Genomic DNA, 17,353 nt, shown 5'->3' on the forward strand with positions numbered 1-17,353 from the left:
CCTGCTGAAGGCAAGGGCAGAACCTTCCCAGGGGTTTCAAATCCTCACTGACGTGCAACTACAAACTGCCTGGAGTGGTTTCCATCCCAGCCTTGTAGCAGTGTGGGTTTTAAATAAGAGATGCTCACCCAGAGAGGAGGAAGGGACGAGTCATGACCGAGTGGCAGGCACAGGAGAAAACCAGAAACCCTCAAACCTGTCGCAGCACCAAGGGGTGGAAAGTCCTGCAGTCCCCCCAGGCTGCAGCACTGGGGAGCAGAAAGGTCTGTAGAGAGGGGGGGGAAGGACTGGGCAGTCCCCCTGGAGCCTGACCCCCCTTCTCCTGTGCTTTAGAACGAGGATGGGACGTACACAGGTTTCATTAAGGTGCATCTGAAGCTGCGCCGCCCCGTGACGGTGCCCGCGGGCATCCGGCCACAGTCCATCTACGATGCCCTCAAGGAGGTGAACCTGGCTGAGATGACAGACAAGAGAACCTCCTTCTACCTGCCGCTGGATGCCATCAAGCAGCTCCACATCAGCAGCACGACCACGGTGAGCGAGGTGATCCAGGGGCTCCTGAAGAAGTTCATGGTGGTGGATAACCCGCAGAAGTTTGCGCTCTTCAAGGAGATGCGGAAGGATGGGCAAGGTGAGTTCATGCCCTCGGGCCCACCAGGGGTCCTGTGGCTGCTCAGACCTGCTTGCTGCTTTGTGGGGCAGAAATGTACCCCGAGCATCCTGCTAGGACTCCGTGGTGTGTCAGGCAGTGCCCAAATTTCAGTGAATAAATGGCCAGACCTCCCCAGGAGGAGATAACAGGAATTACTAGTTTTCAGAAGGTGGCTGAAGCCCCCTAAGACCTGACAGAGATCACAGAGGTCTGTTAGAGACTCAGCTGCTTCCACTGTCATCCTGAGCAGCACAGAGTCATAGAATGGCTGAGTTTGGAAGGGACCCTGGAGATCACCCCATCCAACCTCCTCTCAACTAGACCAGGTTGCTCAAGGCTTTGAACACCTCCAGGGAGGGGCATCCACAGCCTCTCTGGGCAATCTAGTCCAGAGTCTCACCACCCTCAGACTGAAGAGCTACTTCCTAAGATTGAGTCTAAACCTGCTCTCCTTCAGTTTAAAACCATTTCCCCTTGTCCTGTCACTGACGCTCTTGTGACAAGTCCCTCTCCAGCCTCCCTGGAGGTTCCCTTCAGGGATTGGAAGCAGTTCTAAGGTCCCCCTGGAGTCTTCTCCTCTCCAGGCTGAACAATCCCAGTGCCTCATAGCAGAGATGCTCCAGCCCCTGGAGCATCTTTGTGGCCTCCTCTGGACTCGTTCCAACAGATCTCTGTCCCTTTGATGGTGGGGACACCAGAACTGGATGCAGCATTCGAGGTGGGGTCTCACAAGAGCAGAGTAAAGGGGGAGAATCATCTCTCTTGATCTGCTGCCCACACCCCTCTTGATGGGGGGGGGCATGAGCCACTTTTTCATGCTCCTCTTGCCCCCCTGAGCTTTCCTCTGCTCCTGCAGCCAAGATCTCACTGTGGGTGTCTGTGTCCCCTTGCAGTGCTCCTGCAGAAGCTGCCTCTCACCGAGTACCCCCTGTACCTCCGGCTGCTGGCCGGCCCCGACACAGACGTGCTCAGTTTTGTGCTGAAGGAAAACGAAACGGGGGAGGTTGAGGTAAGTCAGTGACTGTCCCCTGGCTTTGCCATGAACGTCACCAACGCTGTGCAGCACGGGGCAGAGCTGGGAGACCTGCAGCAGAGGCAGTGCCAACTGCTTCCCTCTGATGGGGCTGGGTTTGCCTTCTAAATAAGTGTGATGCTGTGTGGCACCAGCTTTTCTCCAGATTTGAATGGACTGCTTGTACTTAAAAGTTTGGGTCATTTGTTGCTCTTAAATGATGTTGATTTTTTTAAAGAAATTTAAACTCGAGCTGTGAAACTGCTGAGGCCAGTTTTGATGGCCAAACCCCATAATCTGTTTACAGATCCAGGCAACACCACCCCAGAGTTAATCCTCAATAATGAGATTAGCTGAACACTGTTAGGAGCAATCCCCTAATTAAAGTAGAAGTCAAGGACACTCGGGTAATCAGTTCAGCTCCTTCAGGCTGTAGCCCATTGTCCCATCCCTCTCGCAGCACGATGCTGTGAGGTTGAGGTACCTGGAGATCAGATTTGTGGTAGCCTTTGATGATTCCTCTTCACAGATTCGGGGGGAGAAGCCCACAGAAGCAGTGAGGTGAATGGTGTGTGCTTCTCTTTCTGCAGTGGGACGCGTTCTCCATCCCAGAGCTGCAGAACTTCCTGATGATCCTGGACAAAGAAGAAAAGGAAAAAATCCAGCAAGTGCAAAAGAAGTACGAGAAGTTTAAACAGAGACTGCAACAGACCTTGAAAGAAGCCCGGGGCAAGCCTGGATAACCCACGGGGGGCACTGGGCATCAGACTAAGCTAGAGACTGGTTTTAAAAGGAAAAGATGCTTCTCAGGACACGTTACAGCAACGTCCCTCCCCCTCTTCATCCTTCCCTTAAGGACTGGCCCACAGTGCCCCTAAAACGAACATACTGCCTGTTCTTCTTCAGAAACCTCCTCTCCCAGGACCAGACCAGCCAGAGGATGGGAACCCTGGCTTCAAACTGGGCCCCTCCACAAACCAAACGAGGCTGCTGGTTCTCTTTGCCCCTGCACCACCCCACGGAGGAGCTCAGTGAAACCCAGCAGGAACATCTGCCAGCTCCTGCTCCCAGCAGGGCGATGCTGCTGCTCCCTCCCCTCCCAGCATCCTGCTTCTCCTTGTTGGGAGGCACTGGGGCTCGTGGCCCATGCCCACGTGGCTGAGGTCCCATTTCAGGTCTCATTTTGTAAGCAGAGCAGAGGAAGCAGCAGACAGAGCAGGAGGAGGTGGTTGCACCAAACCACGTGGGTGTTGCAGCTGCAGCCAATGCTCACGGGGTTGGTTCAGGGCTCAGCTAGCCAAGGAAAGGTGAAGTTGTGACACCAAGGCAGCTGCAACACCCAAGCAGTTTGTTAGTAAGTATTCTTGAAACTTGGTAAGATTAATTCCAGGAAAAGTCGTCCATTTAGATTCTATTTAACTTGTGATTCTGAGAACAGATGTGAATGAGAGCAAACAGCCCTGATGCTGAGCAAAAATAGCCAGTGTTTTTTTACCTGTAGGAACTGGGAACTATGTTTTCAGAAGTTCTGTTTGAAAAGTGTGAAGCCAATGGCTGGGGCGTAGGCTGATGGTTGATACTGAGCATTTAGCAATAGAGATCCAACAATCCCAGGAAAGCTCAAAACTCCTGTGACAGATCAAACCGGTTTTGAGTCTGAGCAGGTCTGGCACCGAGGGAGCTCCAGCCAGGGTGTGGAGGTGGCACAGGGAGCACAGGGGTGGGAAAGCCTGGGCACCAGAAGGGCAAGGGACCCACTAGCCTCAGATGCTTTCCCTGCTCGCCCTCCATGTGCTGCCTCCCCCCTGGCACTCCATCCTCTGCCTCCCCGTGTGCCCTGGGCAGGTCCTGTCCTCCCTCCCTCTGCCATCGGTGCCCTGCCTGCGTGCCCAGGAAGGGTACCAGGGTTTGCTCTCTACGTGGAGCTAGGAGAGGACAGCAAGAGTCTCTCTCCCTCTCTCAGGGCTCCCACCACCTCCAGCACGTGCTCTGCACGTCCATCCCCAAACTCCTCAGGCTGGAGCACCAGTTACTGCCATACCCTGACCAGAGAGCCTGGTCTCACTGGCACCAGCACTGGTCACCCCAGGGAAGGCTCCAGGGATGCTGGGCTGAGAGAGGATGGCCCCAGGATTACTCTGGGTGCTCTGTACCACTGCACACAGCCAGGTTCAGTCTTCCCTCTGTTTACACAGGACACCAAACAAAGCATGAAGAGGAAAGGGGATGTTAACATCAGCCAGGCTCTGGTGGAGCGTGGGGAAGGGCTTCACGTGGGCTTGATCAAGTGTCCCCTCGAGCTCACTCTGGGCTGCTGTGATCCCACCAGCCTGAAGTGGGAAGGGAAGCAACAGGGTATTGGGTATCAGTTATCCCAGAGACAATGTGGATGAGTTGAAAATTTACCTCAGTGCCTTTTTTTTTTTTATTTTTTAAAATGTGTAAAAACTTTGGATTTGGGCTAAGGAGGAAGCTGGAAGGGGCTTTTGGCAGAGGACTTCTCAGTCCATTCCCCCCCAGTTCCTGTAGGACTGTTGTGATGAGGCTGCTTTTGTCCATAGAAGGACAAGGAACCGTTTTGGGGTTTTTTTGAAGGTGACTGGTTGGGATTTTTCTTTTCTTTTTTTTTCCTTTCCTGATTTATACTTGAGTATGCTTGTTTCCAAACTGTAAGAGAGTAACTGCCTCACTCAAAGCCCCTGGGTGTGTGTAACTGCCCCTCCCTGCCAGCCCCGTTGCAGGGTGGTGCAGGCAGTGGTGTGGCTTTGCTGGGAGGGCTGTGCACAGCCCCTGGCACACGGTGCAGGAAGGGCCTCCTGGCTCCACGGGACTCTACACCCAAATGACCTCTAACAGCGTGGCACCAGCTCAAAAAGAGCAGCAATTTTCATGCTCTGGGGCTGCCTGTCCATTTACAAGAATACTTATTGCTTCAGGACGTGCTCGTGAAGTAATTTAAGCGTTGATCTAGTGCACTGTATAAATACTTCAGAGAAGAGGAAGAACACTGTAAAATCTGCCATTGGTTCTGAGAAGTAAGACCTGGACGTGTGGTTTGCAGTCCCTTACCTTTCCAAGCAGAAGCTGTAAAGGTTTCATTTCTGTTGTTTTCTCCTGGAGTTTTGGCCACCATCTCCCCCCCAGCATGTCTTTGACATTTTGTACAAGGCATGGCTTATGCAATTACTGTGAATGCTGCTAAAACCTCCTGCAAGGGGAGGGCTCTTTCTTTTGGTGTTTGTTTTTTTTTTCAAGATAACGGGGCATTTGAAGAACTGGTAGATCCCAAAATTGGGCTTCTCAAGGCTGAGTTGAGCTGTGTCTAGGGTAGAAGTGTTGTCCCCCTCTTTAAGCGCAGACTACTGTTGGCAGTGCCTTTGGTTCATCTGTTGTCTTGCCTGGTTCCTGTGAATTTATTTTTCTTGTCTATTGTAAAACATGTAAGATAAGGTGTACAGAATGGAACAGTAAAGCTTCTATGGCAAAATGAAATGCATTTTTGCAATGCTGTAATTTATTTTTACTACTACCTAGTGACTCTCTCGCGTTTTTAAAAAATGTCTCACTTCCAGCTGCTTTTGAGGGTTCTGAAATGACTTGGTCGTATGCAGACAGTGTAACAGACAACAATAAAGCTGTCAGTAATTAAAGGAACCTCTTCAGTTTCTTTTTCTGGCGCCCTCCCATGGAACTTTCATGTATTAAGTCCAAAAGGAAAAGGCAGGAATCCTGCCTAGAAGTGAACTGAAATTTCTTAACCTTACTGTGAAGTGGTTCAAGTTTCAGCTAAAGAGGCACAGAACCTCTGAAACCTGACCCGAGTGTTCCATCAATTTTCTCTTCATATTTTAGCTGGACTTGACAGAAGTGCTGCCATCTACCTGTGATAAACGAGTTAATGTCACTCATTAAAATATATTTCTGTATATAAACCATAAAAATCCAGCTAATAGAATTTATTTGCAGGGCTGAAATGTCTGATACAAATACCTGGAAATATTTAAAAGGGTAAAAGCTAAACCCAAGAAGGTTTTATTTCAGATATACCCAATCTATGGCAGCACACACGGGACTGCTCCAGGACTCTGCTTACATTTCAGTGGAGGTTCCATCACCACGACTTTGCTAAAAGATGAAAAGCAAGAATGTTAAACTAGCCAAAAGCCCCTGGAGCCAGAAGACCAGTGCACCACTAGGAAATTCTGGAAAACATACAGCAGAGGACAAGGCTCGGGGGTTTATTCAGCTTTTTATTTTTATGAAAAATGAACAGCTGGCACAGCATTGTTCCTTGAGTGAATCCTAGACCTTGTAAACCTCCAGGACTCACTTGTGAATGAATAGGGGCTGTACATGATCCTTGATTTGTTGGCAGAGTGATTCTATAAATAATGAGATCTGAGTAATCCTTACAGTAGATGTTTTTTCCTCTTACTTCTTCCGCCCAAGCTTTGGAGCCTTCTCAAGGCCTTGAATGTATTTCCGAGGTAGCTGGTATTCTTCTGCAACACAACCAAGAGTTCACTTCAGGTAAATACTCAGAGCTCAACAATTAAAACCTGGACCTGACTGGAACCAGCTCCAGAATCAACTCTTACCTAGCAGCATCTTGGCCAGATGGTGGATTTGGTTGCCTTGGATCTGGACCTGAACTCTGTCCTTTGCTCCTGGTACTGGGGTGATGGTGGCACTGGCTTGTACTTTTTGTTGCAGGATGTTGGCCACACACTGTGGGTCTAGACCATACAGCTCAAGGTTCTTAATAATTGTCACCTACAGGTTTAAATAATGATTGCAAATGTCACTGCTGTAGCAAGTCATGTCTCATTCATCCCAGACAAATGAGCTGCCAAAGCTGCTCTTGGAATCTGGGCTTCTGCTCACCTCTCCCCCCCTTATTTTACTTCTCCTTTTACCTTTTTATTTGATGATCTCTGTGCTATGGTTATGTCAATGGGCTCAATGTTTCCTTTCCTCACAACAGGGTCTTGGCCAAAAAATGTCACCTGGTGCAAGGGCTGCAGTCGTTCAAGGCACCTGAGCAAAGTGTAAACATCCCATCAGTCCAGAGAGCACAGCCAGGCTGAGGTGAACTGTGCTGCTCACTGCAGCCCCCCCAGGGTTTAGAGACTACATGAAAGCCAAGATTCCACGTGTGAGAACAACCTGTATCTTAGGAAGATAATGTGTGATGAGCTCATGAAAGATCTGCATCCCAGCTAAAGGGACTGACTGAAAAGGAAGCTGGTCTACTGACTCAACAAAATTATAGCTTAGCTTATCACTGGTAAAATTTCATACATCTGTTCTTGTACAGAAAAACCTTTTGTTTTGTCTTTAAGCTGGTGTGCAGTTCTATTGTTCACAGGAGTTTAGAATTCAGCATGAACTGTGTCACTGTCCCAGGAGCAAACTTGGTTCAGAACTGAAGTAAGCTGCTGGAGGTACCTCAGAAGCATCATGTGATGGAGTTCAAGGCAAGTAAGAAATTGGGGATATTTAGGCAAAGTTTCTCTGTATTTGGGAGGAATGTTTTTTTGTCAGGCCTCTTGGATCTAGAAGGTGGGTTGAGGTTATAAATGCAGAAGCTGTGCTGCACATAAAGAGCAGAAGGACTTCTCCTGCCTGGAAAGGGCACGTTCAGCTGCTCTCACAGAGGATGGCTCTGTATGTGTGTGCATACAGATTCCAGTTTAAGAAGCTTTCCCTAATAAATGGCTAGCAAGTAAATAAAAACCCCTTAACAGTTAATGCTAGGTGTTCATTAAAGGGGGAAGAAAGAGAGATCCCTCAAGGGAAGGTCTCTAGATAATTTGTTGTTGTACTACTCCTAGGAGGTTACAACTTGGGTTGCTCCAACAACGTGTGGCTTTGAGTTGCATGCAATAACTGGGAACACTGAGACACTACACTGGGGAGTCACCTGCTCAAGAGCTCATCCCATTTAAGGTTTGAGATTTCCTCTTGCTCTGATTTATCCAGCAGGCAGTCGCACAGCACAGCATTCACCTTCACCAGGCTGCAAGGCAAAACCAGGTGTCAGAAGCTAACAAGTTCACTTCTTCCCCTCTGTCTTCAGCACCTCCTGCAGAGGCAGGGTAGGACAGTTCCTGTGTCTACTTACTTTTTGTTTGTTTCATCAACCAACTCGTTAGTCTTCACATAGTTAATGATGATGTTTCTCACCTCACTGCTGGAGAGGACGCTGCCTTTTCTAAAGAGAAAGAAAACTTTTTAACCTCTTACTTTGAGTAGGTTGGTGTTGGGTTCTGCCACTGAGCTAGAAGACAGCAACTACCCTGACTGCATTTGGTAGCAGCAGCTTAATACTGAGGTAAATCTGCTAGGAACTGATTTCTTCTTGCACCTCAGCTGCTGTATGCCAGATAAAAGGCTCACAGCAGTAACTACAGAGACTCTAAACCCCTTTGGTTCTGGGAGCACAGTTTGGGAGGATGAGCCTAAGGGCACCCCTAACTTCAGGGGATTACAGGTAACTTGTATAAAAGGGCTCAGTTGAGGAAAGGCTGCCACTGAGGGCTAAAAACCAGACAAGAGTCAGGCACAAGGAGACAAGTGAGCTCTTTAAATTACCTGGGCATCCTCTTTTAAGAAAACCATGCTGTGGGTGGACAGAATATACCTCATCCAATGGCAAATCAAGACAATCCATGTAAAATGCATCAATTTTGACACTTGAGCTGTGTGAGAAGCTCCTTAGCTGTGGGAGAAGTGCTGTGAGTGCTCACTGAACAGTGATCACAGTCTTTTATCCTTCTCCCCTTTGTGAAGCAATGAATAGACTTGTGATTCCCCTCACCTCTCCTGACAGCACAGCAGGGCCCTCCCCAGAAGGGCTAACAAAATGGTAGCAGAGTAGGTTTGTTAGTCTCTCTCTTCATCTAACAATTCTTTTGTTGTACTTCTCTAGTGCTTACTTGTGTCCAGATTCCTGAAAGAGTGGGATCATTTTTGTGGAGACCCCATAAAGTGGAATGATTTCAGGAGCATGATATGCTTGTTCTTTGTCTTCACTCTTGCAGTCTTGGGCAGCAAAGGCTGAAGAAAATCCTTCAGGTACTGCAAATGCTTTAACACTGAAATGAGAATTATTTGGTGTGAGTGAAAGGGATTGAAACTTATCACTTCCATTCCACTGAGAAGCTAAAATCTAGCAAGAGTCCTGCAGAAAGCTTTCTGCTCTGTTGTGTATCCTCCAAACACTGGTCCACAGTGGGTGCCTGTCTCTGTGGGTCAAAGGACATGGCCACAGAACAGTATTTGGAATCATTAGCTGCAATTACTAAATTTGTCCTTGGACATGTTTCAAGGATATGCATAAATAAGCACCTTAATTAGTAAAGCCCTAATGATGGGGAACACAAATCTCTCCAGCTGTTCTAAGAATATTTGACTAGTAATTAGAGACAACTGCCATCATTCAAAGGGTGCTGCCTCACTCCACAGAACTGCTAGAATTAAAACTGAAACACCACAACTGCACTCTCCACAGTTGTACAGACATTTAAAAGCTGAAATGGTTCTTTAGTCATCACAGATGAAAGATGGGTCTGGAAGAGAGCAGTGCAGGAGCTGGAGTCTCATTTCATTGACCAGAGCTGCAGATTCAAGGCTTGCAGGTAAGGGAGCTGACAAACTGATTGTCAGTGTGCCTGTCTCACAGGGATAAGGCCAATTTTAATGAGAGAAAAGTTAATGCAAAAAGTCAAAGTAATTCTGCTCCTTTCCAAGTGCAGAAGAGAAGATATGCTGCTATCTACAGAAATCTTCTGCACTCCATTAGTTGCCAAGGAGACATTATATAAGAGGAAGCCTCAGGCCTGCTGGGAAATTCCAAGTGAGAGGTAAGGTGCCAATATGCAGAAGGAATGAGCAGGATGCTCCTGATGTGAGGTAATTACTAATCCTTAGGAAGATAGAAACACCAACAGAGGAATGGGGTAGTAAGTTACTGCAGGGCTAAGAGTATTTGTGCAAATCAATGTGTAATGGCAAACACAGCAATTTTTTATATTTATTTTTAGATTATAACTTTGGCTTCTGGCTCTGCAAAGTGTTGGATTTGATCCTCTGTGACATTCTGAGGCTGCAGCTTCACTTGAGCAGCAGTGTCATCTTTTTATTGGAGTTATTGTTTAGACAGGCAAGTTGACTTCCCAGCTGAACAATGAGTTGTCCCAGCACGTAGACAGAACAAGCAGAGGGAGGCTGCTTAAACTGGAAGGGTATAAACCTTCCTATAAACCACTAGAAAAGTGGTAAAAACCTAAAATGGTTTAAACCACTAGAGTCACTGCTAAATAGACAGGAAACTGCCCAATGGGTTTCAAACCTTCCTGCCTCTCTCCCTCAACACCAACAAAGAAACCCCCAAAACTATCAAGACACTGTCACAGGAATGTGATTTTTAGTGACACTAACAGGCCTGATGCTGTAACTCTTTTGTTAGCATCCAAACTGGAAGCCAGAAATTTGTCACTGTAACACTGCAACAAATTGCAATGAATTGAATCCCTCTTAATGCTTTCAAAACTGTTTCTCTGGAAGATTTGTACACCCACTACAAGGATAAAGAGCCATATGCAATTTCCAGCTCATTTAACAGTCCTTTTTGACCTTAGCTTCTATGGATGAACGCACAGCTAACAGGAAAGGGGAGGTGGAAATCCTGATGCTGCCATCAGACTTTACAGGATATAGTTTATCTGGAAGAACTGTACAAGAGCAGGAGACATAAGTGATGTTGTACAGAAGCAGAGCATAAAACCCCTCTGCAACATAACAAGATAAGGAAATGAGGGCTCTTACAGCTACTCAAAGCAGGAATTCAAGCAGAGGATAGGTAATAGAGGTGGAAGCAGCAGATTCCACACCTTTCAGTCAGAGACTACCAACTCTTTTAAGAACTACACTATTGTACATACTCTGGATGTTTCCAGTCCACTTCCACGATGCTCTCCACACCTTTGTTCAGCTCCTTCACTTGTAAGATCTTCTGCTGCTGCATACACTGCAGGAATTTGGAGAACTGAAAGAAGCAACAAGCAGAAATGTGGAGTCAAGCACTTTATGTCCTTATTCATGTGCTTCTCACTGCCCCAAAGTTACTTGATAAATCAGAAAAACTTCTTTAGAAAAATAAAACAACCCCCAACCCACTCCACATCTGTAGTCTCCTTCTGTTCATTACCAGCTTTAGAAAAGGAATGGCCTCTTCTTGCCAGTAACTGTACTGTCCAAGATGAGAACCCACAGCAGCTCTTGCAGTGTGCAGTGGCAGATACCATGGGCTGCACTCAGAGCAGATCAATGCTCATCTTTCAGGAATATTACTTTTCTCCCTGGATCTCACAGAGGCAGAAAACTGAGAAAAAAGAACCTAGCTTTTAAGAACATCTTCTAGGGGTTTTTGTCTGGTTTACTAACACTTGAACACTCTTGACTTCAAATTTTTTATTTCCATTTCTTATTTAATTTAATTAAAAAAAAAAACCACACAACAGAAAAATCTCACCTTCTTATAGCTTGATTTCTTTATGTCCAGTTGCTGTCCAGCAGGGCTATAAATGATTTTTTTAAAAGTTCTTTAGTTGTAAGAAGAAATGAAGGGTGACTTGTATCTTGCTGCTTATGCTAGAAGTTTCTTAACAGCAGAAATACAAATCACACAGACAAAGAATTACTCCAAACAAGCTAATAAATAGAACATGATGAGTGAAACTAGTGCTGACGTTCCCCTGGGTAGGCAAACAGCCATTTAAGTGACTCAGCAATCTTGAAATAAATGTCAGCCCACTCAAGTTAGCTACCAAGTGCTTATCCTGGTCTGGACAATCCTTACATCAAAGTAGGTGATGTAAGAAGTGAGCATAATCCTAAATAACCTTAGACAAGGACTGAATTTTACTTTGGAGTCAGTAACTTCATCCTAAATATCACATGCAAATCCAAAGACAACCTTACCACATACCAGCATGAGAACATATGGCTGCGTAGAAAGGTGCTGGTGAGCAGGGGAAGATCTGACTTCTTCACTTTGCATTTTAAGGCATGAAAAAAGCACTGATTAAATAATGCATCCATTTGCTCTGCAGGGAAAGAAAGGACAAGGCAGCCATGAGCAGCCTGTTGTTCAGAACACAGACCCTGGTTTTTTCAGAGCACACAGAGCTGCCTTTAGCCTGGTCTCCCAGTTTGCTCTCTAGAGTCCATGTTCATCTACATCATGGGCTTCAGCAAACCAAAAGGGTACAGGCTGGTTTTACCTGTCTGCAGAAATACCTTGTGGAGTCCTACTGTCTTCAGCTTCCTGCAATCTTCAGCTGTTTCTGCAGCTTTTTCTGAACTTTTCCTGTTCTCCCCAAGTTGCTCCTGTCCCATCAGCACTGCACAACTGTCGTGTTCCTGCAGGCTCAGATCACCCACGTCCACAGGCTGCAATGGGCTGGTGGAGATGCTGATGTCAGGCTCCTTCCCCTCCTCCTCTTCCCCAGCCTCAGTGCTCTCCTTTTCAGCAGAATCTGTTACTGAGGGAGCTAAGGTAGGAGGGTAAGATTTGTCACCATATTCCCTATAAAAGGAAGAAAAAGCATAACACAGGTTTCTGTTCACTGCTTTGAAACCCGCAGGACAACGAACAAACATCCCCCTGAAAAAAGGCCCTGGCAGCTGCATGGATCTTTTCCTGCACCTCAAAACTGTAAAATTTATTTTTAACTTTTCTTCCTCCATAAAATCTATGCTTCCCCCCATGAATCTTAATTTAAAACTGAGCAGATAAGTTGAATCCAAATGTAGAGCAACTCATTTATTTGCTTGAGACTGGCACAGTTGACCGTTTTTAAGTAAGAATGATTCAAAGTTCACTTTTTATAGAACAAGCAGATTTTTTTTTCTAAAAACAGACTAACAGGGGTAGTAGATTTTTTTTCTAAAAACAGACTAACAGGGATGTTCCAACTTCATTTCTGTAATAATTACACTCAGGCTGAAGGAATTGAATTAAGGGAATAACTTTATGTATCTATTTCCAATATGTACATAATGGATAGATGTCAGGACAGAAAACCATGGTGCTGAAACCTTAATAATGATCAATTTAAACTGTACCCAAATAACTGTACACTGAACTGACAGATTAAACTTTCTGGGGCACAGGTTTGGATTTCAGCAACCACATGAGACTTGTTTTACCAAATTCCTGGCCATATACCCACCAGAGGTGATCCAGGTAGGTGTGCAGCACAGCAAAGCCCTTCCCCTTCAATCCAGCCGCCAGCATCTCCCCAGTGGACATCGTGGCAACTGCAACTGCTACTGGAGCTCTGGGAACAGGAGGGAGTGTTACAGCAGGACAGCTCAAATAAACTGTGCCCCTGGCATGGGCTGAATTTCTTTTAGCATGTCCTTGCTCTCTACAACCTGCTTTTTTAAAGCATCTAAGTATTTTCTGGTTATCTTGCTGGTATGTAAAATCTTCCAAAGAAGACTGTCCATTGATGCATTCTTCTAATTAAGTACAAGAAGCATGTGCACTGCCACAAGAGACTAGCAGTGGGGGGAAAAAATCTACAGCTTTATCACTGCTCCCTCAGTCTGACTACCCTCACAGACACACAGTATGAAATACAATCTTTTGTTAAAAAAATATTACTGTTTCAAAACAAATCTACCAGCTGTGCCCCCACAGGTCCAAAAGAACCAGTTTGGAAAGCTGCCCACCTGAGCTCAAACATACCCTAAGCCAGAAACTGAAGTTTGGGGTTTTTTTCTGCTGTATTTTCCACTGTTTAGGTCCACAGAGCATCAAACGCACGAGAACAACTCTGGGTTTATTTCCTCAAAACCCCCTGAGTCTTCCTGTAAAAAATAGAAACTAAAAATGAAATTAAGCTAAGAAAGGCCAGGAAGAGAGGATCTTCTTTACCTGTTTCCCAAGAGGGTGACAGCACAGAGCGTGCCCCGCTCTACTTGAGGAAAGCCAGAAGATGGCACCACAACTCCTGGCAGCATCAGATCTGAGGAGGAGAATAAAGCGCATCCATTTCTCAATGAAAGGCTCAGCCACTACCTCCTCCACCCCCACCCCTCCTGTTACTCAGCAGAAACACAGGCCTGTTAATAGCTGAGCACAAGCCAGAGAAAACACCGTTCTGTTTCTCCCAGTGAGGCAGCACTTCTTGCTGCCACCACCCTGTGGAACAAGGAATCCAATTCACAAGGGTGCTGGGCACATCCCAAAACACCACAGATCTAGGTGTGCTCAGCCCCCTGCTCTGTCAACCCTGAAGGGAAAGACTGTTCTTAACAGAAAGGTAGAGAGCTTACTCTGCATGAATGACATGGAAAGAGAAAGGAATCAGATTTACTCTTCCCTGTCCCAAGGGCAGCTTATTCCAGCAGCTCTCTCCCTGAAGAGAACTGCCTCAAATTTGCCGCTGCTGAGCCAGCCCTGATCTGTCACAGCTGCACTCAGCTGTGACTCTCCTCAGCATCTCCTTGCTAACCTGGCCAGAAACAGGACACCCCGTTGTGTGCTTCCTTCTGCTTTCCATGCCTGGGATGAACAGAGCAGCATGTGAGAGAAGAGCAGTTTTCCATGCTGCATGCACAGCTTCGTGGCATCACCAGCCTGTGTGAGGAGCAGCTGCTGTCCCTCACAGCAGCTCTCACTGCCCAGCTGCAGTCCCAAGGGCTGGCCTGTGTGCCAGGGTTTGGTCTTGAAGCCACCTCAATTTTTTTTCTCAGCATCATATGTTTAATGCATATGCTGAAGAAGCCAACCACATTTTTCCTCCCGTTCACTGTCACAACTAATTCCAGCAAATCTAGGATGAACTCTGCAATTGCAGCAAAGGCTCCACCACCCTGAGGACAGAAACTGCATTAAGACCTTCCCGTGAGAAGGTGAGCAGTGTGTGTGTGTCATGTGAATGACCAGGGCAGGCAGCAGATACCTGAACTCATGGAACAGAAACCCCAACAGCACTGCCTCGCTTCTCTTTGTAGCCCAATGCTCCTTAAATCTGCTCCCACCCTCCTCATCTGCAGGCCTGGGTAGTCTCATGCCTTGCCTTTCCTTTTCTTTGGGAGCTGTGGCTCTACCTCTCCTCTCTGCCTTTGTTGGCCTTTGTCTCTTTGGTCAGCTTCTTATCTTTGGATCATTCCCAGAGGTAGCCTGGTTGCCATGGGAGATGAATGACCTGCAGCCCTCTTTCATCAATGTCCTTCCCCCAGGAGCAAGACTGTTTTTTTTTTCCCCCAGAACTAGGTCACTGCAAGTCAGCAGCCAGGCTTGTTGGGATCTGTCACAGCTTCACATTCAAGCACTTTTATTTCCCCAAAAGCAAACAAAGTAAACAGAGGGGTTTGAGTTCTACTTTAGATACTGTGGAATGGAAAAAGGACATCTTTTCCTACAGGTACTTTGACAGAGAAAGGCCACGGTGGCTGCAGTTTAATCTTTTCTGCTTGAGCAGCTCAGCAATTTAAAGTTTCTAAAGTCCCAATTCTCACAAGTCTGAACTCCATCCAAAGCATATTCCAGAAAATAGACTCCTTCCTTCTTAGCCTTGATCCATAATTAGGTGGTGGAGCCCATAATCCAGAAAACCCAAATCCGACCCCACCTGCAGAGTCCACAGCTTGCCTGGCAGTGATCACAGCTGCAGCTGCCCACAGAACCTCCCTGCTCAGCCACAGCACGAGGGGTTCACCCCTGAGCTGGCAGGAGGAAGGGCAGCAGCAGAGGAACTCAAGGGAAGCTATAATAAAGACAGACCAATGACACAGGCAGTTCTGTGTCCCACTTCAGAGCTGCTGATCACCCCGAGGAGATAATTCCAAATCTGAGACTCCCCCGTGGGCAGGTTACTGCATTTAAACAGCTTAACCTACTTTGTTTCATTCATAAACTTTTCTTTACAGCTAATTTATTTTCCTTTTTAGGACATCACCACTAATTACTTTTGAATATTTATTCTATTTCAGGTACGTTTTTGCCACTGGCAAAGATAACACCAAAAAAAAACCCCTGAAGGCAACTCCTCTCTGCAGTGCAATGTGACAAAGTTCTGCTTCTCTTACCTGCTCCTCCTGCTAGTTTCTGCAGCACAGGGGGCCATGTTGCAAAGGCAGGGAGAAGATCTGGGTAGACCCACAGAGCATACACTGTGCCAAAACAGAACCAAATTTAAAGATGCATCATTAAAAGCTTTCTCTGTTGCTTCTTCCTATATTTAAGACTAAGCAGTCCAGTACTGACCACAGCTCAACACTCCTGCTACTTGAGCAATCAAGGAATCTGAAGTCAGAACAATCCTACAATTATTAGTATATGTGCTAGAGAAAAATAAACTGCTAGTTAATTCAAGGTCCTGTGAATTATTATAAAGGATATAGATAAATGTTCACATTATTTTCCTTAAATAAAGGACACTCTGAGCTAAAATGCTCCTCTAACAGGGAAAACTGCTGGGTATGGGGAAGAAAAAAAGCACAGAATATCAGAGCAACTCATTGCCTCATTCCAGGGCTGCCTGGAAGTGAACATCACACTTCTTGGAATTACACCGTGCAGTGGACAACAGAGACATGGGGCTAAGAGGCTAAACTATGACTTAAAAGACTTTTTTTCCTAGTTTCTAGCCTCTAAGCACATCAGTTGCCTTTTTGCAAGAAGAATACAGAAATGCCACTGATTTCCCAAAAATGTTGGCAGAATAAATACACCACATATTATCAATGCTATAGCAATAGGATAAATACTTAAGATAGACATGAGGAAATCTTTTGGGGAAAGTTAGCAGGCAGTAAGTAAAGAGGAAGGATTATTCTAGTCTGCTCCCCATACCTGTTGGATACAGAGCTTTCTCAATTTCAAACAGTATTGGGTTCCTGCTATTCGTGTAAACAGTGACAGCCTCCCCTTTGTGAGAGTATATTTTGATGACATTAAGCTCTTCCTTGTTTGGAATAAACTCAGTCAATTGCTCAGCACTAAGGTTAGGAAAAGCTGCTGCAACATCAGTTCGTAGTTTTCTCCTGTAATGATAAAATCACAAATGTGTTAGAAAGCCAACCAGAACATTCCTCAAAATAATTCCTAGTTACTATCTTGTTGGCTGTTCATGAGATTCCCACTTTTCACGGCAGCTAATTTGATGCATTTGTATCTGGGTTTACAAATGAGAGGGTTGCATGCTAGAAAAATGCTGGGAAAAGGCCAAATACGCTTGCCCTGCTCATGTTCTCCCTTAAACATCTGCCTGCAGCTCCTGTTGCTGTCTTTGCCTCCGTTTTGGGCTGCGATTCCATCACTGCTCTGAGCTCCTGAGCCTGAATGTTGGGCTTGCTGAGCCCGGCCTGTCCCCTACAGCCTCGCCCAGCTCAGAGGCGCAGGGGTGTGGCCGGATTTCCCTCTCCTGCCCGTTTTCAGTGATTTTTAAGACACGGTGACCGGCAGACGGTGGGTTTGTGTGGCCGTGCATGGAAGCACCAACTGCATCTAAAGGATCGGCGAGTGAAGGCAGCGTTGCTACACAAGGACACAGCAGTAAAGAAGCATCAGCTAGGCCTCGACATAACAATTCATTTAAATCTGGTTTAATTCTGGCAGAACCTTCAACCCAAGAGCACATTTCGCGTTCGGATCGAGCGCAGCCGCAGCT

General features: G+C 46.3%; 2 protein-coding genes across 2 annotated transcripts in view; one reads left to right on the forward strand and one right to left on the reverse strand.

Moving 5' to 3' along the window:
- Window positions 1–2,407, forward strand: part of RASSF5 (Ras association (RalGDS/AF-6) domain family member 5) — a gene marked incomplete at its 5' end in the record, with an annotated part of 3,312 nt that extends 905 nt beyond the window's left edge. Inside the window, 3 exons of the mRNA XM_008940672.1 lie at window positions 334–631; window positions 1,546–1,661; window positions 2,255–2,407. Of these exons, the coding sequence (XP_008938920.1) occupies window positions 334–631; window positions 1,546–1,661; window positions 2,255–2,407 (567 nt within the window). The remainder of the gene's footprint in view (window positions 1–333; window positions 632–1,545; window positions 1,662–2,254) is intronic.
- Window positions 2,408–5,909: 3,502 nt separating this feature from the next.
- EIF2D (eukaryotic translation initiation factor 2D) lies at window positions 5,910–16,723 on the reverse strand. The gene is given in 15 exon segments (XM_008940671.1): window positions 5,910–6,166; window positions 6,263–6,437; window positions 6,581–6,701; window positions 7,588–7,683; window positions 7,789–7,878; window positions 8,603–8,761; window positions 10,610–10,713; window positions 11,200–11,245; window positions 11,656–11,773; window positions 11,967–11,999; window positions 12,002–12,255; window positions 12,902–13,009; window positions 13,612–13,702; window positions 15,771–15,854; window positions 16,537–16,723. Coding segments are annotated over 13 exon segments (1,461 nt in total). The 5' UTR covers window positions 13,698–13,702; window positions 15,771–15,854; window positions 16,537–16,723; the 3' UTR covers window positions 5,910–6,095.
- Window positions 16,724–17,353: the final 630 nt, after the last annotated feature.

Source organism: Merops nubicus, unplaced genomic scaffold (assembly GCF_000691845.1).
Source record: "Merops nubicus isolate BGI_N331 unplaced genomic scaffold, ASM69184v1 scaffold42845, whole genome shotgun sequence".
Taxonomy (NCBI): Eukaryota; Metazoa; Chordata; class Aves; order Coraciiformes; family Meropidae; genus Merops; species Merops nubicus.